Source organism: Saccostrea cucullata, unplaced genomic scaffold (genome assembly GCF_032062105.1).
Source record: "Saccostrea cucullata isolate Sc308-1 unplaced genomic scaffold, CSIRO_AGI_Scuc_v1 ctg474, whole genome shotgun sequence".
NCBI classification, from domain to species: Eukaryota; Metazoa; Mollusca; class Bivalvia; order Ostreida; family Ostreidae; genus Saccostrea; species Saccostrea cuccullata.
Window position 1 is genome coordinate 42,000 of NW_026928549.1, and position 16,470 is coordinate 58,469.

The window sequence follows — 16,470 nt, forward strand, 5'->3', positions numbered from 1 at the left end:
AGATATCTCTATTTCTTAAGAGATATCTTTCTAAAATGAGAGATATCTCTGTAATTTTAAGATTAATTTTATTTTCTGAATAAATAGCAAAAGGGCTTGCCATATTTATGTTTATCAACACAGTTTCAAAAAAGGGATTTATAGGGTTTTTTTGTTTACATAATACATATATTATTCTGGGTATGACATGCTCAGTCTTTTTTCTCATAACAACGAAATTATTCCAGAGCAGAGACTTTTCATGTTTCGCTTTCGTTTGAAAGGGGAGAATTCATTATTTTATTTTAAGGATCACTGGAAAAGATATATCTCTTTCATTAAGATAGATATCTCTTTAGCTTAGAAAGATATCTCTTTTTGAAAATCTAAAGGGCTAGATATCTCTCTAACTAAAAAAGATATCTCTTTTAACCTTGTAGAAGAGATATCTCTCTAGCTTATTAAGAATATTAGATATCGCTCTAAGTAAAAGAGATAACTCTCTTACAAAAAGAGTTGTCGCATATCTGCGGTGATTTTCTTTGATCTTTCTGTGATGATATATCCCATATCACATATGCTATCATACTTTCCACGCCCCTTCATATATCACTGCAGGAGGCAGAAATCAGGTCATGAGAAAACAACTGATTTTATCTCACAAGTTCATAACTACAGAAAAATGAACATGTTTTTAAGCTATTTCTTAGCCTTAAACTAATTAAAAATACATGTATTTAACTCAGTTGAAAGTTTCCATTCGTTCAAAAGATTAATCCATATTGAAAGTTACGGTAAAATCTCCAAACTTTATATCGTTTAACTCCTTGATATTTGTTTCTGTGATTTCATATTTGTCGAGTGTCTGGCTCAAAATAAATCGTCAAAATCTTCAAACTCAGTTAAAAAGTCAAAGTCAAATTCACTAAGAACGTCCGACATGTTGGAGAGCTAGCTTGAAATGAATCTTAAGTTCATGACACGCTGAATATTTTTTTTTTATTGAATTTTGACACTCTCAATGAAATTTAAGTCATCAGATGCGACAAGTTGCTTACATCATAGATTGCCTTGTACATGTACTATTGGTTATATCATTTTCATGGGGCGTGGATTTCCACGCCCCATGAAAACGATATAATCAATACTACTCGGCATCTATAATGTAGCCTATACATATCTCTTTGTTTAAAGAGATATCTCTCTAAGGTATAAAGATACCCCTATAAGTCAAAGAGATATCTCTATAAGCTAAAGAGATATCTCTCTATGATAAAGAGATATCTCTCTTATTGAAAGAAAATTTATATTTCACGAATAAATAGTAAAAGGACTTGCCATAGAATAAACTTCAATTCCCGGACGGCGCGGAAATCCTATAGCTAATAATATAAACGTCACATCACTACGAACTTAATGACCGCAGGTGCATATGCACATTGTATCATATGTCAGTTTAAGATTCAAATATTTGCTTTCGTATACTAGTATACAGGATTATTGAGATACTCAAGAACTTTACGTTTTGAGGAAGACGGTGAAGGAGAAATGAGTTCTAAGATTGTCTCAGATGAAGCAAAATATAAGCCTATTTATCAATTTTTACCATTCCAATATTACATTTATTACATGTAATAAAAAAATAAAAGCAAGCCAAGTTTTTTTTTTAATATACATAATTTCCTATATCGAAAAAAAAATCACCAATCTATTTCTGAAATGACAACATGTGTTTGTGAAACACCGGTGTCCCCGTATCGGCGTATGTCAACTCTTGACGAAGGTAAAAGTTTCTCAAACGCAAGTCAAACACCAAGGCCAAGGTAAAGAGATGGAAAAAAAATCCCAAAGGAAGGACTTGTCACAATAATTTTACCTGTGAATATGAAAACCAAGGTCAAGGTCAACAAATGAAATTAAAGGAACTGAGGAGAGGGCCTTGTTATTAGAAATATACATGTAAAATATTAGAGCCCTATAGCACAAACTGTTCAAAAGTTTTGACCAAGATTAAAGTTTGAAAAAATAAGCAAAAGTGGGTTAAACTCCAAGGTCAAGGTCAAAGATATTAAAACCCAAAGCAAGTATCTTGGACAAGGAATACACATGTGAAATAAGATTTATGAAAGTCCAATCAAATCAAAAGTTATGGGCAAAGATAATTTGTTTGCGGACAAACAGAGAGACGGACGGAGAGAGCATAAACTATATTCTCCCGAATCTTCGATTACGGAGGCTAAAATATATGTTTGCATGTATACATAATAACTATTGTGATTAATAAAAATAATTAACGATACCCCCACCCCACAGTTTCAATGGATGCATGTAAAAACTCTGATAATGTCTTTTTTGTGTTTTGTCATCATCAATTAAAATTAGATCCCCTCACACATATTCAAGTTGTTCCTTTATAAATTTATTGTATAAAAAGTGGATACCGGGGAAAATCGTTTATAATATACCATTTCAATAAGGAAGAAACATAAGCAAGAGTTATTGCCCTTTGCACAAGAAAGATTTTGTGACCCACAAGGATGGAATCTGTACTGTAAACATGTATTTTTTTTTCCACTCATAAAATGATTTGCTAGTGCGATTTCCATCACAAAATCGAAAGCTTATACAGGAGTATTGTAAATTACAGATACCTTATTATTATCTTGTATCTTGTATACAAGGACTTGAAGCAAAGGGGTGTATTGTTCCCTACAAAAATTTGAATTGTTCAATTTAAATTTGTATATGCAAATTTTAATTGAAAAATTCAAATTTTGTAGAGGACAGTATATTGCGATGGGATGTCTGTATGAACGTCCGTCCGAGTACATGTGTAACGCCTTATTTGCAACTCCTCTTATACCTGTAAATAAAATTTTATGTATTGAGACTCTCACAGAATCTTTGTAACATAGCGCCATTTGGCACCTCCTATTTTCCTTTCTGATCAGACACATATTTTGGGTTTCCCATAGCAAAACAATCTGATTAAAATCAGATCTTTGTTACGCTCCGAAATTCTGATGGTCGATGTACAAAGCGACCATCAGATCTGATTTTAATCAGATTGATAGCAAAACATATGGTCATTGCCATTCTTTCTATAATATGGAAGGGTATAAACATTTCTTATCCACAACTCCTCCTATACCACTGAATAAAATCATTAATACTTTCACAGATCTTTTATAACATAATGCCTTTGAGCATTTCCTATTTTATATTTTGATGTGACCCTCATTTCGGGTCTCCCAGAGCAAAAAATGGACTTTGCCATTATAATCATTTGGGAGGCGGGGGAAAGGGGTACCATTTAGTGAGTTAAATTCTCACAGTACCTCTAGTTTAACATACTGCAAAGAAAAGTAGGGTGTAATGTAGGGGAGGCAATCGACTTTTCAATGCTAGTAAAGTTAAACATTTTTCAAGAGAAAAAAAATATATTTGGAAAGACGGGGTGGGGGTGGTGGCCCTTCTAATACGCTCTATGTACAGTACCTGATATAAATGTACAAAATTATTTGTTTTTTAACTTTCAAATAAATTGATTTGTGTTTTCTTTTTAATCAGTATTCTGCCAGTTGTATAATATATGATATTACATTTCTAATAAAGAAATTCAAATAATTATGTATCAATGAAAATTACCTATACAGCTACTGAATTAAATTGACTTTTATGGACTTACAATTTAACGATTCAGATTTATGTGAACTGGATACTGGACAGTTACAAATATGTGTAACGTTACGCACTCATCCTTTCTTTCTGTATGATCATTTTAAGAATTCGAATTGAAATAAAACAGTTATATTTATGCTCATCTGATACATATTTTTTCTAGAAAAAGGAAAGCGGACGGAAGGACCAGTATGTTTATAGAATAAGATTGAAAAAAGGAAGTACATGCACCCTATAAGCAAATGCATTTAAATTGCCTCAGACGTTTTTGGATAAGATTATTGTCATACAAATGTCATGGTCGTAGGGGGGTGGGACGACATTTAGAATAAATATATATACATATGTTCTGTAGAAAACATAGCTACTATACGCTTGTCTCCCCTCAATAGTAACATTTGATTCTCCTCTCCTTCTCTAGGAATCTTGATTTTACCCCATCAATCGGGATTCCTGTTAATGTTTGATTGCCCCCCGCCCCCTCTCCTCCTCCCCATGCTTCCTATGGACCGTACGTGTTGTACACATAGGGGCTTCGTTGTCTTCCGGATTGTTAAATGTAAAATAAATTTTAAAAATTTTGAATCTTCTTTAAATACACTGAAAAGTTGTTAAAATAAAGATCCTGACACTTTCAGGCAAGAAAAAGACGTACATAAACTCTATAGTTATATTTTTTATATATTTATTTTACATTTAACAATCCGGAAGACAAACAACTATGGTTGTACATAAAATCATGTACGGAAATGTTGATCTAGTTCACATTAGATTTAGACTAAAACATGCAATAATAAAATAAATTTTACGTTCATTAATTAGAAAAGCATGCAAACCGTGGCAAAGCGGCATAGTTAAATTGGTATAAATAAATATCTAAAAGTTAGGAGGGGAGGGGGGGAGTCAAAATCACAGCGAGTTCATATCAGATATATTCCTTTTCTGGTTGAATTTACGGTTGAATTAGAATACATGCAAATTACATGACGCTTTTATTATTGCAAAAATCTTTTTCCACCAAATCTTTCGATGAAACCTCTGGAGTTATCTCCTTGTCCTAATGACGTCACGGGCACTAACAGGAAGTCGTCTAAATCGCCTTCGACATGGATCAACAGAATCCAACACGGTAACTGATGTCGAGAAGTGGAAATTAGAATCTTCTCTGGAGCAGAGGGTCGCACCAGACACCAAGGGATGCCTTTCTGGACGAGGGAGGATAGTTTAGAACGGTGATCTTTTTATTTCATTGATAATATGAGCATTTCTTAAGATTTGGACAATACCATTCGAAGTGAGGGGTCAAAAACAGCTGTGTTTGGTCGTTATGTATTGATTTCCATTTAATTAATGATTTTTCTCTACAAATCGATATTTTTAAATGTTTTTCTCTTGTATATCCGTTGCTTTTTCTTATAATGGATATCCAAGAAAATATTGGTTCACCGAGAAACCATGCGCTCCCTTGTTTATTGAATTTTGGCACATTCCAAATGTCAGACAATGGATCGAGTTTATTTCTTGTCATCAGCTGATGACTGTTGTTATAGTTTATACACAACAGTAGGAAATAACTTGTTCAGAAATGACAGACTTTAAGATATACCTAAATCTAATCAGACATTATGTAATTCCATTGCCTTTGTACACTGTTTTAATACACATGCCTGTGTCAAGGTATTGCACCATGTGTACTTTTACCAGTAGCTGTTTATGTATAACAAACATGTTTGTTGGAAATCAGACTACACAGCAGGAGTGGCATATCATTTTAAAAGATGGAAAAGACCTGCATGTTTACCACTTTTCCATTGCTGGGGATCTGTTTACTACGCTGAAAATGTTGGACAGTAAAGCAAAATTCATTTCACTGGCCATGTCATTATCTAAATATTAGTACAGCACAAAATATTAATTCTTTGTAACTGGGGACTATTTGTGTACATGTATTTATTCTGACAACACACAGTTAAAACATTTAGTTAAAAATGTGGTTATATATACTGAAAAACTAATACGTCTGTAGGAATTTAGGCTGGGTTTATTTGTTTCTCCTTTCCATATATTACACACCCCTCCCTAGGATATTTTGCCAATCCAGATTGGTTAAACCCAGTATTGATTAGTGATTATTGATAATTCATTCTAAAATGTGGCGTGTTATGCCATTTGTAACAGATTGCACATAGAATTTTTTTCATGTGTCAGTGGCTTCCCAATGGAATTACTTTTTATAGGACTTTTTGCTCTTAATTTTGATAACCATTGATTGATAATAATTTAATAGGCTTACATTCAAAGAAAAAAGTGTTAGTTTTTAGTCATGTACATGTACATACCTGGTAATTAAGAAAATACCACTCAGTAAAACATGTAGTAGAATATATATCAGATATTCAAATGTATAAAATAATGATGAAAGTCAGGCAACTGTATGCTTTTCTATGTATTTAATCAGTTTGAGAGTATGTTGTACATCTTTGGCACTCAGTTAGGTTTGATTGCGTGTGTCCAGATAGCTCTGATAGTTGGTAGAGCACCTGACTGGAGATTCAGGGGACCCAGGTTCAAATCCTGGTCTGGTCAGCTGGATTTTTCTCTTTTCCTTTAACATTTGGTGCCATGCCATGCCCTGGAAGTGACAGGCGAGAGGCCGGCCAGGGAAGAGCCTGGGTTGGGGTCTTTGGGGGATCGAAGACCTTTGAGAAGGGAGAAATGTGGCGGTCAGACAAATTCAATTGCCATGGCCAGATAACTCAGTTGGTAGAGCACCTGACTGGAGATACAGGGGCCTGGGTTTGATTCCCGGTCTGGTTGCATTTCTGAAATTTCTCTTCTCCTATTACACATCATAATACTTTAAAATTTGATACACATATCATTTTATAATTACCAAATAATTCTTAGATACAGTATAAAAAAAACTTGTGTAACTTAGAAAATTCAAAATATAATATTATAATTCATGTAACATGTTCTGCATGGATGCTATAGTAAATGTGTACTACATATGTTCTACAAGCACCCATGGTGCATAGAATGGGACATAAAATGAAATCCTCTTTCTAATAATTTTCATGTGTAAGACCCCTCCCCCCAGTTAGGCAGTTACAGGATCCACAATCATAAAAAAAACATGCTTTTTAAATCAAATGAAGTCCTGATAAAAAAATATGAAATCTAAATCCAAATTTATAGCAACAGATTTTGGGATAAATCCACTGATACAAATGTAAGAAAAGAGTTTCATAGTATTATCGAAGCTTTTAACTTCCTCAAATAAAATAAAAAAAAAAGAATAAGATCAGGAAATTATACTTGGGTTGAAAATTGTCTGACATTTTAGCTCACCTGAGCCTGGGTCATTTTTTCGGATTGAAATTTGTCTGTGATGATCATGTTGTTGTAAACTCTTTACAATTTGAATTTTCAGACTTTTATAAAGAGAACCACTTGGCCATTTTCAGTATAACTTGGCTCAGAGTATCCTTCAATGAAGGGAATTTAAATTTGTTCAAATAAAGAACCACACCTTCTGCCATGAGGATATAATTAAGAAAGAATAAAAAAAAATTGTTGGCCCATTTAAAAATCTTTCTTTTTGAAGATTTACTATGCCACTTGATCCCTGGGGTAGGGTCTGGGGCCACTGTCGGTTTTCAAAGTTTCTCACTGTTATTCATATAGGAAAAATCTTTTCAAGAATATCAATAAGAAAGTTATGATCAGTCATATTTACTTGGAAGCATCCATTAGAAGTGTTAAGATTCAAATTATGACCCCATGTTTGGGGTCACAGAAACACTATGGGCAATCAAAGTTTAACATATGATACATTAAAAAAAATCTTTGAAATTCTTGTCTTCAAGAAAAGGAAAACTGTAACTAATCATATTTATGGTATACAGGAGGAATGGAAGATTCTTCAGGTAGTGTAGATTCAAATTTGTTCTACTCGGGCTTCTGGTGAATCTATGATTTGCAATCAAAGTTTTACATGGGTATCCATATATGTAAGACTCCAGAGTCCAATGGTAATTATGCCAAAGTCAAATGGTTTAGCCAAAGTCTTATAGTTCTGAGGCAATCCCGAATGGTTCAGAATGAATGCCAAAGTCTGATGGTCATTCCAAAAAAGTCCAATGGCTCGTTCCAATGATGCAGAGAAACAGTGTTTATTATGACGTCACAATGATCCAATGTCAATCCTTAAGGCCATTGCCCAGGATTTAAGGTTCATTATGATCATTGTGATCTGCTAAAAAAGTTCTAATGAGCCATATATACCTCCAAAAAAATGTATGGAGTTGTATTTTCTTGTTATTTACTGAATATAACATATGAGCCTTGCTCTGAAACTCTGTGTAATAGCTTCAAAAGAATAAAATCAAATCATATATATTCTTTAAACTTTTTTGAAAATTATAATTTGAAGAGGGGAAATCAAATAGATCTTTAAATTACTGCTTCAAGGAAATTAAATAAACTTGTGAACTTGTGAAGTTTGCAATGCAATTTGTACATATATGTACAAATACATTTCATAACTGAACAAGTGCTATTACCGATAATTAAAGTTTATTTATGTTTACCTCTGGTGAGTTTATGCTACCTGTTCTGTAGATTTGCAATAATGGTATTAATGCAATAGGATTCAGATTTTTTAATGGCATTCAGTCAGTCTAGTTTGGCTTTCTGTTTAAGGAAGAACAGTTAACACTTAAAAAACTAAGTTCTGTAAGTATAAAAGTTATATCTTTATAGAGTCGGTTGATAATATAATATTACTTATAAAGTTGGTTATTATATTATATTACTAAAATAAAGTTCAGCATGGCCATTGTCTGATTGAACAATCTTAACTCTTTTTTCAAAGGTCTCCGAGAATAAGTGCTGACTTTGGTTGCTCCAATGGGCAAGTGTCAATCTTGCTGTGAGGCCAAAGGACCGACATCCGGTTCTCGGTACCACACCCCCTCAGATTACCGAGCCAGAGGCGGCCCTCGGAGTGTCAGCAAAGAACTAGAGACTACCAGCATCACCGTTCCCGTGATGGCGTCATCGCGATCGGTGCCCATGACGTCTGATCGGAAAATGTTCACACCTTATCCCAAACTGCCTCCGATTAAGAAACCCAGTAATGGAGAAAGCAAACGCTTGTCCTTTATTTCCCGTGATTTCTCAGAATCAAAAGTTCACGCTCTTTTTGAACAATATAAAGATGCCGTGGAGGATGCCATTTTGGCGGAAGGTGTGGAGGCATTTTGTTGTGATTTAGAGGTAAATCCTGATGACTTTATTGTTCTGGTGCTAGCCTGGAAATTTCAAGCAGAAATGATGTGTAGGTTTACAAGGGAGGAATTTCTACATGGTTGTAAATCCCTAAAGGTTGATTCAATTAAAGGAATCCAATCAAAATTCACAGAGTTGTTGACAGAAGTGCAAAATAAACAAACTTTTAAGGATCTTTATCGATGGACTTACAAGTTTGGCCTTGACGTAGAAACAGGACAGAGGACTTTACCCATAGAAATGGCCATCAGCCTTTGGAAACTTGTGTTTTCTCAAAATGAACCTAAACTTCTTAGCCGTTGGCTTGAGTTCTTGGAGGATCATCCAAGTATTCGAGGAATTCCGAGAGACACGTGGGATATGTACTTGAATTTTACGGAACAGGTTTCTGACGACTTGAGCACATATGATGACACAGAGGCCTGGCCTAGTCTGTTTGATGATTTTGTAGAATATGAAAATGATAGGCAAAATCAAAATGTCAAGATGATGTAAAACAGATAACACAGGGTCCCTTTGTCTATAAAAAATATATTTTGCTCTTTTATTTTGTTCATAAAATGAACATGTGCTTGTTTAGATTTTTAGAATGTGAAAAACTGTACAATGCCTGATTTTTTTCAATTTTTTTTTGTCATTATAAGCAGATGTTTTGAAAAACATTAATGTCCATGACATTTTATCACAGAAAAAGAGTGATTATAGTGTAGTTTGGTCATGGAACATGTTGAATACCCTAAAAGTGCATGGAAAACTTGATTCACAGTTCAAGTTGGTACACATATTTTTTCTGATGATAGTACTAGATTTGATTTTGCACCATTGATAGCCATTAAATCACAATTCAAGCCTCACCATCATTTTATAATAGTTCACTTACTCTGACAAACTTGTTGAACCTAGCTATTTTCTGTAACTAGATTTGACTGCAGCATCCCTGGCATTTTTGCTTGGCATTGAAGTTTGTTGTTTGTATTCACCACTCATTCAATTTATGTACTTGTTATTTTTTGTAGTTTTTTTGTACTGCCATGTTAAAGAACATTACATACATGTATGTAACATATACATGTACAGGCATATAAGTTTTTACAGTGTATATGAGAAAACTGACCTTTTGACGACATTGAATCTCATAATGTTCCAAGGTGCATCCCCCCTTCCCTGTCTTCACTTACATCTGTCTACATTTTTTGGGTTTAAAATCAACATGTACTAGGTTTATGAAATTCGATTAACAGAAACTAAAAAAAGAAAATACCATGACATTTTCTGCTGCGTTTGTCAATAGGTTTAGATTAGATTTGCAATTTTCTCAAATGCAGCCCCACCCAGATCATTAACAGAATATTTTTGTTTGTGGGCGATCGTACATTGGACTAATACTCATGGATGGATTTAGAATGTGTTGCTTAGATGTGTCATAATTTCACTTGTCATGTGAAAGCATGTGATCAGAACAATGTATTGATTAGTTTGTTCAAAGAACTAGAGTAACAGTATAGATAGCCTTAAATAGGGCCAGAGATCACAGAATATTGAAAAAGTTTTCGCGAGACAAACACCCAGTAATGTGTCAAGAACAGCAGATTTTTTTTTCGCATTGTTTGAAGAACAGTTTTATGGTTGGACGTAATGGCTGTGTAAAATCAATGCCGCTTGTTAATCTTTGAGGATAAATATTGGTTATTTTACACTTTGCTGGTATTTTTCCCTGATGGTTTTTAGAACTGTTTTGAAATTATGCCAGGTTTTTTTCCCCCTCAGACTCTTTGAAGTGTCTTGTACTGACTTAGTCTTGAATTTCACAACGTTATTAAAAATGTGAGCCATTGATTACAAATTTCGGAGAAAAATTCTGTTTGGATTCTTAAAGTCATATATGGCATATTTTTTTGTTCAGTTGAAAAGATCTTTCTATTTGTTTTGTTACGTGTTCTTTATAAAAGGATAGGACTTTCCTGTTAATTACACAATTTAAATCAGTTGTGTTTCATAGATATCTGAGATTTAAAACAGTAGCCATTTTTTTTCAGACTCTGTTTTTTGAATATCAGTCACAGTTTAAAGTCACTTTAATTATAGAAATTTGGGGATATTTAAGTTCAAAATTGGTGAAAAATTCAATTTGAATGTAAAGAGCAAATATGTAAATCTACACTTTATATCATATTTTTATTTTTTAGCTCAGATATTACGCCATATATAGCTTTAAAAAACATTTATAATACAATATTTTAAGGAAAAAAAGATGGGCCTCAATAATATTTGAAGTAATAACACAAGTGTAAATGAAACAAAGTATAAAGCAGTCATTGATATGACTTTGATGCTATATTTAGTTTCACATTTCAATTTACAGACAGTTGCAGCTACCTTTGACATTTTGAAAAAGTAGTGATCAGCAGCTATATTGTAATGATTCAGCTCTAAAGAATATACATGTAGATTGACACGCAACGAATGTTCTCTGATCTTAGTACCATGACAGTTGTTTCTATTTGTAGTTAGGTATAGTGTTGATAAGGTAATACTGTAAAATTGATGGACCTTTTTGTATTAGGCGAGGAGTCTTTGATTACTGAGTAATTAGTGAGTGGATATGGGAGATCTTTGTAGATCATTTGTGTGTTTTTAGCTAACCTGAGGTGAAAGCCCAAAGTGAGTTTTTCTGGTTAAAAGGTGACAGGTGTTCATGGGTTTTCTCTAAACTTTTCACTTTCTTACTTTCTCTCAAGAAGCACAGGGCCAGTATCAATCACACTTTACACAATACATCCTTATGGGTAAAAAGGATCTTAGTTTGTTTTAAAGGGTCATTTAGGGTCTCAAGAACCAGCAGGTATCGGAACATGTCAAAGAAGCTAGTTCTTTGGAAAATTTAGAGAACTAGAGTCTTGTACACCTCAGCTGAGGCAAATAAACGATGGTTTTCGATTCATAATTTTTTCGCGATATTAAACCAATCGTGAATGCTATCATTAGCTATTAAAACGTTTAAATGATTGTAAGAAATTTTCTTACTGCGTGAAATTAAAACCATCGCGATTGGAACTTTTTGATAAATCGGGTACGATTTACAGGAGGGAGCCACTCATTTAAACTATTTAATACTTAATTGATTACTGCTTTTCTCTAGCAAAATGCTCTGGCAAGCTGTGTGGACCTCAAGCCTCTTGTATATACCAATATTGAATCTGCATTGAAAGATGATCTTTGTTTAGTCATTTAACAGTGGTTTGAAAGTATTTCACAGAAGTATTTTTAAAATCATTTTCATAAATCAAATGTTTTCAAATAGCCTAGTTTAAAAAAAAAATTGAATGTAAATGTATAATTAGATTACCAAAAAGGTATAAGGATCAACTTAAAAACACCAGACCAACTTTTACTATATATTTAATCAATAAACATCTAGGCGATTGTATATAGTAGAAAGATTATGGCCCTTCACTGTATTTATTAAGTAATCAAGTTTGATTAGTGTGAATGTGGTATTATTTCAATTCCACCATTTCCGTCCAAAATCTTCTAGTCTGAGAGAAAAAAAACAACAACAAAGGAAGAAATTGAATAATGGAATCTATATGAAGGAAGTGAGAAAGATTTTATTGCTAAATATGAAAGTTAAGGTGACTTAAATATATCTTAAATTTCCTTTTCAGAAAACTTAAGGTACTCTGATCCTCAGCCAGGAAGGATAACTCTTGAATTTATTTAACTCATAAAGTCTCAAAATGAAGCTTGTAAAATAACGAAATCTTTGCATACAACAATTTTCATTTTATACCTTTCAATGTGCTTCAAGGTTCTTTGAAGTTCTCAGAAAGGTCTTATAAAAAGTCTAAATTTTTACCCCATAAAAGTATTTTAAAATTACATATTTAAAGAAATTGAGGTTATTTTTAATCTAACCATAGACACCAATGTTTATTAACATGATATGAAATTCAAAGTGATTAATGGTGTTTTGTAATGATAGAAAAATTTTTGTACACTATGTATTGTAAAATAATCAAAGTAAATGGAAGAAATGAAGTACTTTGTATAGATAGAAATTGTGCAATTTCTTCAAAAGCCTGGATACCTATGATTTTTATTTCTAAAATGTGTTTGTCAATCAAATTTGAATTGGAAAATGCATAGTAGGTGTTTTTATTTGCATTTCCTGAAGATTTATTTGAGATTTACCGATTTTTCCTATATAATATCATTAACTTTACAGATTAAGTTTGAAAAATTATGGGTAAAAGAATAAGAATTCAGGGACATTTTTGTGAGCATTTTCAATTAGTCAATGCCTAATTTTTAGAACCCGAGGACTGGAGTACCTTAATTTAGTTAATGTTTATTGATGTTCTGAAGAAAATAGTCCATGATGTCAGAGAGCATTTAATGTTTGTTGTTATGGTTAGATGAAAAATTCCTTGTTTTGACAGTTAATGGTTTTTCTATTTATGTGCTTTTTTTAGAGACCCAAAAGTTATCTTAAGGTCAAATCTTCCAAAAATAGCATCACTCAACAACCATTGTCTTATAAACACTGTAAGATCATTTGATGATAGACATGAATCAGGAGTATTGATTTATAAACAGGTGAAAGGGAGAAGGCAGGTATATCTTACCAATACTAGATTGTTGTTCTTCATTTTAGCCAACATAAAATCATGCAGAACAGCTCAAAAAATGCCAGCCTCATAATTGATTTTCTTGTGAGTTTTGTTTCTTGGCCCATTTTGAAAAGGCATTATTTTTGCGATAATTGTCATGGTTATTTGATATCAATGGTTGAAGGTTAGGTTCAGAATAAATCTTTCTGATACCTTGGTATTATGTAGCTACTAGGAAATGCCATCTTTAATCATAATTGTGTGTACCGGTGTGTGTTTTCGTGAAAATTTTAACATAATGGTGAAAGCATTATTGATCAACACTGAAAGAAAGTTTTTTTAAACAGTAGCTTCTTGTAAATCTATGATTTTTTTGTTGATATTATTTTGTTAGGTATTTACCAGAAATCTGGAAATTTTTGCTGTAGATAAATTTTTAGCAAATTTGCGAGTTCATTGCATTCGCAAAAATATTTTTCTTAAAAATAAATTACCAATAAGAAAATGTAAACAAAACAGTGGTAATTCGCAAAATTTTGAAACGTAAGAATTGATCAACACCATTTTGACCCTAATTCGCAAAATAAAATCGACGTAAAAATTTCCAGATTTACGGTACTACCTTACAATTGGGGATGATTTTACTGTATGAAATCAGCTAAGGAATAAGTCAGACCAATTTTTAAGTATTAAAACTATTGATTTGTGTTTGAAATCATACATTGAATTTTCATTGGAAGAGAAATATTTGCAAGGGTGTTAGTTATATATGAAGGAGTATGTATACATGTATATGCTATTTATTGATTATTTTATTGAAAGTAAATTTTGTGTTAGTGCTAACCATCATGACTATACAATCTAAAATTTATAAATTTAGTTTGGCAAGACAAAGTTTTCTCAAGGCCATTTTTCAAGTCTCTCCTAAAAATAAAGACTGGTGGCTTACATTTGTTTTGTCAGCATTTTAAATTAACATTTTATGCTGAAGTTAAAATGAAAACAGAAAAAAAGGCACATTGTACTGGAGAGAAAAAAAAAACCCTTAAAAGTAGGTAGAATGTTTGTGCTTTTATTGGACTTGATCACATTGTTGTTTGTGTTTTAATATGTGTGTATACATGTATGTTATTGCAATCTCATAGTTTTAGCCTGAATTTCCTCAGCTTAAAAGTCTGTACATTTGTGTAGCTGGACCAACCGTTGTGATATATATTTGCTTGCTTTTGGAATATAAAGTTTCTGTATATTTTTTCTATGTGATAATAACATGGCCAATACTAGTAAATGTGTACAGATTTAAGAGTATTATTAAAGAAAAAGCCATGCAATTGTGCAATATTGACAATTAAGAAACATCAAGTTAGCCCATAATGATTGTGTACAGACAAGAGTTTCATATGTTATAGATTTAGAAGAAAAATTGAAACACTTCTATGATTTTCATTGGCTTTAATTTAAGGGTACAGAGAATCATGTTTTTTTGTATGTTTTTGGAAGATTTGTAGTAATTGATATCAACAATTTCAAGCATCAAACAGTGATGGACTGTCAACAAACTGATTAGGTTTAGATTGAAGAAAACACATTTTAAAAATTGTGTTTTCAATTTACAAAATGTTTTCATCAACATATGAGAAGACACTGGAAGTATTTTATCATCAATTTTACATGATGTCAACCTTTATGAAAACTCTAGTCATTTGTTTGCACTTTAAAATGAGAGAACTTTTCATTCGTTCATACAATCATTATTGTAACGATATCACATCATGATTATTTTATGTGATGTTTAATCTTGTGTTTTACAGTAAATTCATACAAAAATTTGAATCTTTTTTCTATTTTTGTAATTTCTCTAAAGACTTTCTTGAGATGTATAATTTTCACACACAGGGAGGACAAGCGCACAAAAGGCAAATTGTGTGTTGGCTCTGGTCTCTGTTCTTTATCGATGATGACCTGATGGCACTATTTCCTTCTGAGGATGTTAGTGAATGTCTCAACTTTCACTCAATATTGCCATAAATATGAATTAGATAAAAATTAGTGCGCGAATGTCTGTCACTGCCATACAAATTAAAAAAAATAAAAGCCGAATCCGGAATACGTGTTCATATCTGCTAACCAAATGCTTAATTCCTCACAAACATCTTTCAAAAAAGATGATACGGAGGGCATTTTGACAAAATACTCACTTAGCTGCATTTGACAAAATCATCACCCAAACTGTGCGAACCGCCATGCATTGACAATATATCTGAGGACACAAAATAGGGAATATAATTACATGTAATTTACGAATGTTTTCATGGCGGTTAATGTCTTGTGTTGCCAGTTTACACATCATACATCTAGATATCTCGACTTGCTGAACGGATGCACGGATTGGCTTTTTACGATAAAATGTCAGAAAGATTGGAGGATGTAAATTTATAGTACAAATTTATGGTTGCATATCAACCAAAAATTTACAGGTCGATGCTTATTGGTGTCAATATGTACATCTGATGTAAGCAAATTGAATTCTAATGTTTCTGCATAAAATTATATTGATTCTGTTTAGGAAAGTACAGTGTTTGTTGATGCTAATATGACACATTTACTTTAGAAAAAGCTAATCATTTAATGATTAATTAAAATACTGGAAGTAAGAAAACCTAAGCACCAACCATTCAAGAGTTTTGACCAACGCTAAAAGGTCAAAGGATCAGAATTGTTGGCACCCAAGGAAAAGTCTTGTTTCAAGAAAAACTCGAGCACACGTGTGAAAAATAAGCCATAGCATTAACCATCAAAATAATTGCTAATTAAAAGGTGCAACAGTGTAAACGTTTTTAAAAGTTAGCTAAACTTCATGGTCAAAAAGTACAAATGATTGGTAACTAAGGAAAGGTCTTAATACAAT

General features: G+C 32.6%; 1 protein-coding gene and 1 long non-coding RNA gene across 2 annotated transcripts; both read left to right on the forward strand.

Moving 5' to 3' along the window:
- The first annotated feature begins 4,720 nt into the window (after positions 1-4,720).
- Positions 4,721-10,849, forward strand: LOC134277910 (DCN1-like protein 3). The gene is made up of 2 exons (XM_062760205.1): positions 4,721-4,892; positions 8,537-10,849. The coding sequence occupies exon 2, from the start codon at positions 8,572-8,574 to the stop codon at positions 9,445-9,447; it is 876 nt and encodes a 291-aa protein (XP_062616189.1). The 5' UTR covers positions 4,721-4,892; positions 8,537-8,571; the 3' UTR covers positions 9,448-10,849.
- Positions 10,850-12,039: 1,190 nt separating this feature from the next.
- On the forward strand, positions 12,040-15,395 carry LOC134277911 (uncharacterized). Its single transcript, XR_009994346.1, has 2 exons — positions 12,040-13,067; positions 13,099-15,395. It is a non-coding gene; the product is annotated as an uncharacterized LOC134277911 (long non-coding RNA).
- Positions 15,396-16,470: the final 1,075 nt, after the last annotated feature.

Bases quoted from the DNA above. Each gene is read 5' to 3' on its own strand.
- LOC134277910 (XM_062760205.1), top strand. From the start codon at position 8,572: ATGGGCAAGTGTCAATCTTGCTGTGAGGCCAAAGGACCGACATCCGGT.